Source organism: Notechis scutatus, chromosome 2 (assembly GCF_049901735.1).
Source record: "Notechis scutatus isolate UNSWTSFEM ecotype Mainland chromosome 2, rNotScu1.2, whole genome shotgun sequence".
NCBI classification, from domain to species: domain Eukaryota; kingdom Metazoa; phylum Chordata; class Lepidosauria; order Squamata; family Elapidae; genus Notechis; species Notechis scutatus.
The window spans coordinates 163,977,334-163,989,423 of record NC_142010.1 but is presented as its reverse complement, the minus strand read 5'-3'; the positions used below and the strand labels follow the sequence as shown (position 1 = coordinate 163,989,423).

General features: G+C 37.4%; 1 protein-coding gene across 5 annotated transcripts in view; it reads left to right on the top strand.

The window, feature by feature from the left end:
- Nucleotides 1-12,090, top strand: part of SIDT1 (SID1 transmembrane family member 1) — a 67,532-nt gene that overhangs the window by 3,429 nt on the left and 52,013 nt on the right. For all 5 annotated transcript variants that reach the window (XM_087957247.1, XM_087957246.1, XM_087957243.1 and 2 more), the window contains 3 exons: nt 2,160-2,281; nt 5,273-5,443; nt 9,822-9,867. In XM_087957247.1, coding sequence (XP_087813373.1) covers nt 5,337-5,443; nt 9,822-9,867 — 153 coding nt within the window. In that variant the 5' untranslated portion in view covers nt 2,160-2,281; nt 5,273-5,336. The remainder of the gene's footprint in view (nt 1-2,159; nt 2,282-5,272; nt 5,444-9,821; nt 9,868-12,090) is intronic.

The window sequence follows — 12,090 nt, the reverse complement described above, 5'->3', positions numbered from 1 at the left end:
TATCTCATTTTTCAGGGTTTCCCAGGCATGTCGAATTGGTTTTCCTTTTAAGATTTCCATCCAGGACATTCTTTCTAATTTTGCTCTTAGTTTGTTAAAGTCAGCTCTCTTAAAGTCTAAAACAACAGGCTGACTTTGTCCAGTCACTTTTTCCTACACTATGGTGAATTGTATGACATGGTCAGTGTCCCCAAAAGTTCCTACAATTTCCATTCCTTCAACCAATCTAACCTTATTAGTTAGTATAACCAATAATGTGATTCAATCGGTTCGTACCGGTTTGAGTGAACCGGTTGTTAAATTACCCCTCCCCCTCCTCCCCACTATCAAAGTGGATCGTGGGTGCTGCGCTGCAATGGAGAAATGGGCAATGGAGCGGCCAGCGGAGGAGAGGAGAAAGCCAGTTTCCCTCTTTCTTCTTCCTTCTCCTCCTCCTTCCCTTGTGCTGGCTGTTCCATTCAGGGGTGCGCTTCAGCCGCTTCGCACAGGTTCAGCCAAACCGGATGTTAATTTTACATCTGGTTTGGTGAACCGGTAGTTTGGATGACTGGCTGGCCTTGCCCGCCCTGCCCCACCCCTCCCAGGAGTTCCCATGTGGACCATTTTAGATCACAGGTAAATGCAGGGCCTGTGCGGAGGTTCAGGGAGGGTGAAAAACGGGCCTCTCAGAAGCACCAGAAGGCCAGAAATGGGCCCGTTTCTGGCCTATGAAGAGCCTCCGGAGCCCGAGGAGGGCGAAAATGGACCTCCCAGAGGCTCAAGAAAAGTCTCTGGAGTCCAGGGAGAGTGAAATAGAGGCCCCGCGACCATTTTGGCTCCCTGGGTGATGCAAGAGGCCAATTAGGCCATGGCCACCATGGTCACACCCACCCAGCAACTGGGCAGAGAACCGGTTAAATTATTTGAAGCCCACTCCTGGCTCCATTGCCTGTTTCTCCATTGCAGCATAGCACAGCATCCACGATTCACTTTGATAGCAAGACAGTGGTAATTTACCAATTGCTTCACTCAGGGTCAGGTTAGCCATCGTAGGAGGCTCATCTGCATGTGCAGCGGAGCTGGAGGATGAGGATGGGCCATGCCTCCTGTGACAGCCAACCTGACCCTGGGCAAACCAATTGTTAAATTATTTGAATCTCGCCACTGAGTATAACTGAGCTTCTAGTTCCTTCCTCCACCATTTGGGTGACGAAGTTGTCAACTAGGCACATCAGAAACCTGTTAGATTATCCCTTGACTGCAGAATTTGTTTCTCAGTTGTTGTAAGGAAGTTAAAGTTCCCCACTGTTGAACACCTTGGCTAACTGATTAGCAAAAAGTTTGTCTACATGTAGTCCTTGATTTACAACAGTTTGTTTAGTGACCATTCAAAGTTACAATGGCACTGAAAAATGTAACTGATGACTGTTTGTCACACTTATGATCGTTGCAGCATCCCCATGATCACGTGATCAAAATTCAGATGCTTGGCGACTGGTTCATGTTTATCATGGTTGGGGTTTCCCTGGCTCACATGATCACTTTTTGTGACCTTCAGATGAGCAAAGTCAATGGGGAAGACGGATTCACTTAACCAGATTACTAACTTCAGTGATTCACTTACTGTAACAACTGTGGCAGAAAAAGTTGTAGAATGGAGCAAAGTTTACTTAACAAATGTCTCGCTTAACAACATAAATTTTGGGCTGAATTGTGATCATAAGTCAAGGACTACCTGTATTTCCTCTGCTTGATTGAGTGGCCTATAGTTTCTTTTTCCTCTAATATTCACCCAAATACTTTCAAGAAAGCTTTTATCCCTAGTATTGCATACTTCTATAGTGGTGTAGCAATTTTTTACATACAAAGGAACTCCTCCCCCTCTTTTTGAGTCAGTTGGGTCTGTTTCTTTTGAACAATTTATATCCTTTTAGCATATATTCCTATCACTGGTTCCATCCGACTAAGTTTTAGAAATTACAGCAGCATTGTACCTGCCCTCATGTATTAGGATTTCATGTTATCCCTGTTTGTTACCCAAACTCTGAGCATGCATAATGTCTTGATAAGTCCGCTTCTTGTCTTTGTGAGCCGCATCCTAGCTTACTCCCATCAGAAAAGGATTAAAGCAGGCATTCACTGATGGGAGTACCCAGGATGTCTTCTCTTTGTCTATGCAGGCAGATGCCCTCCGTGTTACCGTGAAGAGCGACTCCAAAGATGACCAGTACCCTGTCTTGTTTGTAGTTCGGCAGCAAAAGGGGGTGCTGTCCTGGCAGCTCCCTCTCATTTTTCATGGGCTGTAAGTAATCGCTTCCTGTCATATTTATTTCTATCCTGTTTGGTTTTTCTTATTCCAACTTCTTACCTCAAATTCCTTCTAAAAAGATTCCTTAAATGGGAGCTTTTTACACTTTCCCTGCTAGAGAAGAAGCGTTCCTTCAGTTTTTTTCACAACATTACTTTGTCGTCTATTTATTCTTTATTGTACAGAGAATTTACCAAGTTAAGTGTGTAGAGATAAGGACAGATAGTAAGTTTAAAAAATAATTCAGTATTGCCGGTTTAATCTCTTTAATTGTATTTAATTGAATCCTAATAGCTATTCAAAGTTGATAGTAATTTCCGATTAAACAACTTTTGTTTTTACAATATTGGTTTTCATATAATCTTGGGCATTACCTTAAGCTGTCATTTGAGTAAATATGCCTAAAAAGTATTAAAATATCCAGCCTTTTCTCTGCTAAAAAGCTTTGTGAGATATATTTTGGATGTGTGAAAACTGTTTTGTTTTTGGAGTTTTGTAAAATAGACATGCACAACTCAAAATGGCTGGAAATATATGTTTACTATGAATTATACCTCTTTTGTGTTATACTTAATGTATTTGTTAAATTTATATATTTATATTAAAATGAATCCAAACTGGCTTGTAGTAAAGTACAGATATAATATGTTAGGAACAATGGGAGTAATGAAAGAAATGGGAGCACAATATATTTGTTTCAGCACAGTCAAGATAAGAGCCCGCTATCTGATCCCACTCAGTAATTAACAAACTGTTCTGAACAAGCTAGTTTTCAGGCTATCTTCCTGTGATAACCCAACTTGGAGGTTAGCAGAACATTAATTCTTGGGGTTTCTATGGCAAAAACAGAAATATAAGCTTCGTAGTACAGGATATCCATTTTTTCCAACATTTTATATTTGATCTGTCAGGGTAATTTCATTCTTTTCAAAAAACATCACCTTTTGAGCAAAAAAAAAAAACCCTCTAACCACCAGCTTGCATTTAATATCCATCTACAACTGCTTCCATATTTTTACTGCTCCATTTTGGAAATAAAAGAAATGGGTGTCAATGGCTGGCATTCAATTCAAAATGATTTCAGGTAGCTACTGGAGAACAAAATGAAAGCCTTTATTGTAGATTGGTATAAAAAATAGGAACCTGTTTTAGCTTTCTGGGATTAGCTTTCTCTGTTCGAACTGAAGCCTGCAGGTCTCTAATCAAGATATCTAGCAAGAAGAATATTGTGTTTTGATTATGCCATTACCTTGTGAAATCCAGGAGAATAAACAGAGATTCTTATTTCTGTTGGAAACCAGTCCACAAACTACAAAAAATATCCCAGGTAATAATTATGAAGTGAAGAAATAACACCTAGATATATTGCAGATTAAAATATATAATTCTCCAAAATTGGATTATTCCAATTCATCCTTCCAAATTCAGTTACATGAGTAGTTTTACTTTTTAATCCCTTCAGTTGCTGGGTTTTTTTTTTCAAGCATTGCATCTTTTAAGGTACTTTAAGACTGCAAGTATTTCAAAAGCTGCTAGGGCATTTGGGCCATACTGTTTGATTAATACCTGTTTCTGTTATATACATATATTGTCAAACAAACACTAGAGAGAAATTATACTCAACACATAAACTCTGAAAATATTTTAATAGCTATTTGAAATCAGCTGAGTTAAAGTGTTGATCTGAGCATTCCAATAAAATATATTTTCTTGCTATTACAAAATTTGGCTTATTCCATAACACCAATATAACAATTTATAACAATATGATTTCCTATCATCAAAGTGATTCAGGATCAAAATGTAACTGCTTAGTAATCAAATATGTCTAGCAGTTTCATAGCTGGAAACAAAGATTCCTGTCTAGCAAAGCATATCAGAATTTCCAGAGTGTTAAATCTGTACTCTTCAAATTGGCTGAAGAGAGGAAGACTTATCAAAACTCATCAAAAATCTTGTGCAATAGTGGTTTGTTTAGGGACTCTCTGGCTAACTAATCTTGAAAAGGAGAAATAGAGTCAGACACTGTTAAATATCTGGATAGGAGACCACCAGGAAACCCCAGAGCTGTGGTCTAAACTGCGAAGTCAAAAACACCTTAGAAAAAAACAAGAGGACACCTTTTCTATATTATTACCAACAAAACTGCAGGGATATGTCCATAAAATCACCAGAAATTGAACTCAACTTGAAGACTTCACTCATTACCTTGCATCTGTTTTCTTGGCCAAATTCAAGTACAGAACATGGATTCTAGGCTGACTGGTGCTGGACAGACTTCAAAGAGAAAAGGTCACCAGCAATTAGGAATCGATGCAGAAAAGTCAACAGGCAGATAACGAGATATAAACAGGATTAGTGAAGGTAGGTAACAGAAGATAAGGCAATGAGACAAAAGGCATGATAGATGTAAGCTATGGAAATTGTTCAGGTTAAAAAGCTAACTTGGATGTCAACAAAGTGCACGGATTATATTCAGAGTAGTACTAAAGGCCAAGAGATACTCTTCACCCACAGTGCTGGAACTGTTCAATGCCTGAAAGAATAGAGCCCTTGTGACGCCACTTATTGGCTCCTAGTTCATGACATATTCCAGACACAGTAACACTTCTGCTCTGAGTGAAGGAGTTATTTTTATCTCCTCCCTTCTGTTTTAAATGGCAGCTTGTTTTATAACATAGACATAAATATTTGGATGAAATTATCTTCATTTAGATAATATTTTATGGAGTCTGAGTGCAGGACCTATAGGACCCTCAAAGATTTGTCTGACCTCATCTTGCTGTCCTTTAGAAACACTTTTTAAAAACCTGAAGAGTTTGAAGAGTCCAGGGCCAGGTTGATTTATGATCCCAGCTGGTAGAGGATGGATAATTAGTATCTAAGTATATGTTTTTCTCCAAAGCATTATTTATACTCAACCATGTGGGCTTTTTTAAAATGCAGGTTTTATTCTGAATGTCAGATTTTGCTTTGTGTTGGCAGTTACCAAAGAAATTACAACTACACAGAAGTCAGTCGTACACTCTGCCCATCTGAGTCTGTACCCATGAATGGATCTTCCGAGCAAATTGTATTTATAAATGTAGCTTCCATGGCTCCTTATGATGCCCACTATCAGCTGCAAGTTACCAAGATTAAGAACTTCCAACTTAGGTGAGTGGTCAGTTTCTGGATTTACCATTTCAAAACAATGGAAAACTAAAGTTTTGTTGTTGTTGTTATTGTTGTCTGGAACACTATATCAAAAATAGCATTGGTTGAAAAATTAACACAAGAAATCCATCTTTAAGCATCCTTTAGGTAAGGATTATTCTACTCATATTTGATTGCCATGTTTAACTAAATTTATTTATTAATCAAATTCATAGGGATGCCTATCTCCTAGAAAGTGACTTTATAAATATATAACACAGCAATTCTCAATAGATTATCCTTATACAAATATGATTTGGGATATAAATATTAAATATCAATGTTTAAAGTGTTCTTTTCCCTTAAGATTATAAAGGATTATTATATACTCCCATTTATATATCATTTTGTTTTTATTCTTATGCTGTTATTTTCAATATTTGTTCATCTGTTTAAATAAAAAAACAAAAAACCTCTATATTTTAAAAATTCCCATGGACAAGGGGAATGGGAGGCCAGAGTTTAAAAAAAACACTTTTTTTTTAACTGATTACAAGCTGTTTAGATTGCCTGCATGGAGACAATGCAAGCTGTAGGCATATGTCCCGCTGATGCTGCAGACTGAAGTAGGGGGCGAAATGCACAACTGAGGATCCCACAAATGTGACAGGAATAACACAAAGAACAAGAAGAGAAACAGCTAGAACCAAACCCACAGAAAAAACATTAGCAATACATTTATCAATCTAGGCAATAAGCTATAATATAAGCAGCAAAGGCTTCTTGCTAAAAATATTAGCCTTCTATTATATATGCTGCATATCCCCACTTTTGCATGTCAAACCAATTTATATGCATAGCTGACCAGAAACAGAGTGAAGAAAGCAACATAGTGCTAACATATGGCATGCAAGCTAAAAAGGTTTAGCCTGAGTGTCAGCAGCTTGCTGGTAGCATCACCCTGTCCATCTGCATCCGCCCAATTTTTCCTGCCCAATTCTTCAGGTTTGGATTCTCTTGCCTACTGGTCCAAGGGCTTGCCTCACCTTTTAGCCTCACTTAATTCTGAGTGCTAATTCTGCATGCATCCAATTCTTGCACCATTCTTAAGAAGAATTTGGAAGGTTTAGAGAAGTACAATGAGGATTATCAGGTAATTAGAAAGTAATTACACAGTTGGTCTTATGAAGACAGAATGAAGGGGTTAGAAAAGTTCAATTTTGAGAAAAGGTAATTGAGAGAGTTTGAATACAACAGCAGTTTTCAAACACCTGAATGCTGTTGCAGAATGGGGAAAATACTATGAGCACAGTAATGAAGTCTGCAATTATTTGCATTTCTTGGATCACAAGGGAAAATTTACTGGAGCACTGGGGAACTATCTGAGAATGAAAAAGAACTGATGTAGTTCCCATATTAAAAAAAACAGATCCAGAAAATTATAGATCAATGAGCCTGACATAAAAACCTGGAAGATGTTGGAAGAGATAATCAAACAACAAATCTACAAACACCTAGAAGCAAACAAAGTTATAATCAGAAGCCAACATGGTTTTGTCAAAAACAGATCATGCCAAACAAATCATGTTTCATTCTTTGACAAAGTGACTAAATTAGTGGATCATTGAAATGTTGTGGACATAGTTTACTTAGATTTCAGTAAAGCATTTGATAAAGTAGACTACAACTTACTTCTTGGCAAGCTAGAAAAATGTGGGATAGAGAGCATCACCACTAGATGAGTTTGTAATTGGCTAACAAATCATACTCAACGCGTAGTCCTCAATGGAACTAAATATACATGGAGAGAAGTAAGTAGTGGGGTATCCCAGTATTTTTTGATTCAGTACTCCTCAATATCTATGGTCTAGATGAAGGAATAGAAGGGGAATCCATTAAATCTGCAGAGGATACTCAGCTGTCAAAAATAGCCAACACCCAGAAGACAAGCTCAACATCCAAAAATATCTTTACAGACTTTAACACTGGCCCCTAAAATGAAATTTAACATAGATAAAAGTAAGGTTTTACAGTTAGGCAAGAAAGCCAACTGTATAGGTGCAGGATAGGTGAAGCTTGGCAGATGCCAGTAACAGTGAGATGGATCTTGGAGTCCTAGTGGACAATCACTTAAATATGAGCCAGCCAATAATGTGTGGCAGCAGCCAAAAAAAGCGAATGCGATCCTGGACTGCATTAATAGAGGGTTAGGATCAAGATCTTGTGAAGTTCTAGTACCGCTTTACAAAGCCTTAGTAAGACCACACTTAGAATACTGTATCCAGTTCTGGTCACCACAATATAGAAAAGATGTTAAGAATCTGGAAAGAGTGCAGAGAAGAGCAACAAGAATGATTAGTGGGCGGGAGACTAAAACATATGAAGAACAGTTACAGGAATTGGGTATGATAGCAGGACTCCAATATTTGAGTGTCTCCTACAAATACAAATGAGTCAAACTATTTTTCAAAGTACCAGAAGGCAAGACAACAATGGTTGGAAACTAACCAAGGAGACAAGCAACTAAGGAGAAATTTTCCTGAGAGCAATCAATCAATGGAACAGCTTGCCTTCAGAAGTTGTGGGTGCTCTTATCACTGGAGGCTTTGAAAAAGATCCTGGAATGGTATCTGAAAGGGTTATACCCTTTCACTAGAAGACCTCCAAGGTTCCTTCCAACTCTGTTATTCTATGTTCTGTGTTCTTTGTTTTCAACACTTCATATTCAGAACAGTAGAAGAAGTCATTATCCGCAGAGGAGGAACTTGTTTTGCATCAAATAAATATGATACATTTTTTAAAAAAATTAATGGATTCCTTGGAGCTTTAAAGGAACACAATCCAGAGTCCCTCTAAGAGTGAGATGGAAGTTCTTAAATATGACGGATAAATAAATAAACACAGATTAATTTTTTTTATCCTATGACCTCTTTACAGTTGCAAGTAGACAGAATAATTTTTTTCAGAGTAGTTTGATACTATGGTACTGTTTTGCAAGTGTTTAAAGAAAAGGTTTAAGACAAGTGTTGTTGCTTATGCTTTATTTTTAGGTATTTGTATTATTTTAATGCACTTGAGAATTACTAGGTAAAATCCACAAGTGCATATCTGCTGTTACGATGGCTTATGTCTGCATGGTGCACTGCGGCAGTGATTTTATATTCCCTCCAAATCTTCCCTCTGTATCAAAATCCTTTCATTATTATTTTTTCTGTAGACTAATTTTTTTAATCCTCTATTTTTTATATACTGTTGATGATTTAAGCAACTTCAGGCTCTTTGTGAAATAATGATGTGTCATCAGTGAAAGTATCTAATAACCATGTCTACTTTTGGTCTCCTTTTCAATTATCTTTGTTTTTTCAAGTATCAGGATCTTCTCTGATAACTCCTACCCTTGCATCATGTATCCAAAGTATTTAGCTTCATTGCTAGAGTTTGGGGAAAGCAATCTGGTTTCATCTGGTATTGAATAATTTGCTCTTTGCAGTTCAAGGTATTCCCAAAAATTTTTTTCTAGTGTCAATATTCAAAAGATCAATTTTTCTTCGTTCATTTTTTAATGATCCAGCTTTTACAGCCATGTGTTATATTTGGAAACCTATGGCTGCAACAGTATCTACTTTGATTGTCACTGTGAGGTTTCTGTTGTTTAGTACTGTATTTTGTGTAGATATGCCCAGGTAATATAAATCTGTTTCATGGTTAAAGTCATCTTCCCTGTGAATTTTTGAGTCTAGGAAGATAAAGATGCTTCAACTTTCCCTATTTGCATTGAATTAAGTCTATCTTCTGTCATCTATTTTTATTACTATCAGCATAGCATATCTGCATATCAGATGTTGTTGAATTTTGTCCCAGAGATTTAATTCCTATTCTTCTAGTCTAACATTTCTCATGATATGGTCTGCAAATAAGCTAATAAATAGACAATGTACAACCTAGACACGCTCCTTTTCCAATTTTGCCTTACTTGCTCTGTATCCTCTTCTAACTGTTGCTTCCTGATCATCATACTTCAATAGGCATAGAAAGTAGCCCAGTTCACAGTTTTCAAAGGCTGTCCATTTGTTGCGATCTACACAATCAAAAGCCTTAGTCTCATTGATAAGGCAAAAACAAGTGTCCTTCTGGAACTTCACTGTGTTTTCCTTATAAAGAGAGAGAACCAAATATTTGAACTCTATAATGTATACAAGATATTCATCAGTAGGGTTTTTGCTTATTCTAAAATCATCTATATTCATATTCATCAGTCACATGGGTGAAGCTAATTTGGAAAAATGAACCTAGCTGTGGATATCTAATGAAGTTCTTACCCTACAGTTTCTAACTGCTATCTTACCTGTATGTTTCATATTTTATCTTAATATCTGGACACATTTCCTTTTTTTCGCAGCATGGACACTACTTTTACATTCACTGCCAGCCCCTCTCAGCCACAGGTAAGTGATAATAATTATATATGGTAATGATAAATACCATCTTTTCAAAGTTTAATTAAAATCCAAGGTGTTAGAATGTTATTTTTGGCTATTTATTAAAATTGGATATATTTGCCCTATATTATAAATTGTAGGGCAGAATGGAGCCAAATTAAACAGCTATTAATAAAAAAGCCTCAACATTATAAAATCAATGCTTATACATAGATTAAAGCCTCCAGTAAGACACAAATGTTTGTATAAATAGCCAGATCTTCATACTGGAAGGAAGTCACTATTGCTGCCAACTGTACAATTTTATTCATTGGCACTGAAATGAAATTGCATTCATGCCAGCTGTACATAACTATATACAGTAATGGGCAGCTCTTAATGACAGGATGAAGAGAAGAGTCCAAGAAGGTACAAAAGCAGCTCTTCTTCATTTAAGTCAATATCTAGACTGTGTAGGACTTTGGCATTACTAACTACCTCTATATAATGGGCAGAGAGGCAAGTGTAAATTGATAAAATCTCTCTTCTGTCTTCTTGGATTCTTGCGTCCAAACTAGATAAATCTCCCCTGGAGGACATGGAATGCCTATATATAATGGCAACTCTGATACTCCAGTCTAGATGAATGCTATACTAGTATCTGGGTATCTGATGCTGGATGACATCAATGCTAACTCAACAAGGTCCTCTACAGTACTCAGGTGTGGATATTTAAGCCAGGGAAGAACAAGGTTCATTGGTTTGATCTTGCAGTATTAGTATTAGAAGCTGCATGAACCTGATAACAAAACTGAATAAATACGTTAAATCTCTTTAAGATCCAGGTTGTATTGGCAATCAGTCTCTGATCATTACATCAGTTGACGATAAAAGAGATGCTAGTGATGATTTCCTCAGGGATGAAGAAACCAACCTGGCATATATTATCCACATCTAATTTATCCTATTACCCTTGTTTGTAGAACAACAAAAACATTAAAATAGCAAAAAATATAATTTCAAAACAGCATTCTTTAATAAAGTGAATCAGAAATATAAGACATAATGGAAATGTGGTTTCAAACACTTTTTCTTTCTTTAAATGCTATTAGTTTTGGAAAGAAAGGTCCTTTCTGCATGATGTCTTGCTGTATCCAGTGCAGCTTCTGACCCACAATGTCCCACTGAAACATACAGGGAAAATCTAACAGTGGAAATCAGCAACAATATAAGTTTTCCAAATTTCCAGTACTGCAATTCCATAAAAATAAAGAAACATCGATAAAATATGTAATAGCTAAATAAATAGGCAAAACTGTTGCGAATAGGAGATGGTTTTGACAGGTAGCTAGAGTCATTCAGCAGCGTAATTTAGTTTAGTTTACTTTTATTGTCATTGCACGTCGTACAACGAAATCAAACACCATCTTCAGGGCACATCATGACCATTACCATGAAAATAAACACAAGCACACATCCTTCACCCTTCACACATTGAACTGGAAACACCCGATACCACACCAACACTGCACTATACAGCAGAATTCAAAAGAGCTGCTGCCCTGGGATAGAAGCTGTTTTTCAGCCTATTTGTCCTTGTTTTTATTGTTCTGTACCGTCTGCCAGATGGTAATAGTTCAAAAAAAGGGTTCCCAGGATGAGATGGATCTTTGAGAATGTTTTGAACTTTCTTAAGGCAGCGGGAGCTATAAAGCTCTTCCAAAGAAGGGAGAGGGCAACCAATGATCTTCTGGGCAATGACGTTAACCCTCTGGAGTGCTTTCCTATCTGCCACCGTGCAATTGGCAAACCATTACAGAGGTGCTGTATGTTAAAATGTTCTCTATGGTGTAGTGGTAGAAGGTCACCAGCAGTTTTTCATTCAGTTGTTGTTTCTGAGAAGTCTCAGGTAGCATAATCTCTGCTGGGCCCGTTTGACCAGGGCTGCAATGTGAGGTCTTCTTTTATGGTAACACCCAGAAACTTAAAACACTTCCTCCACTTGGTCTCCACTGATAAGCAAGGGCTGGATGTCTGATCTGTTCCTTCTATAATCCACTATAAGCTCCTTGGTCTTATTGGTGTTGAGGACCAAGTTTTTGTCTCCACACCACGAAAGCAACCGGTCCACCTCATCTCGGTAGGCAGACTCATCCCTCCTGGAGATAAGTCCCACCACTGTTGTATCATCAGACCCTCTCTGGGGGGAGACAAGTCAGTCTTTTGTAGGAGAGCAGGGATAGTCTGGTA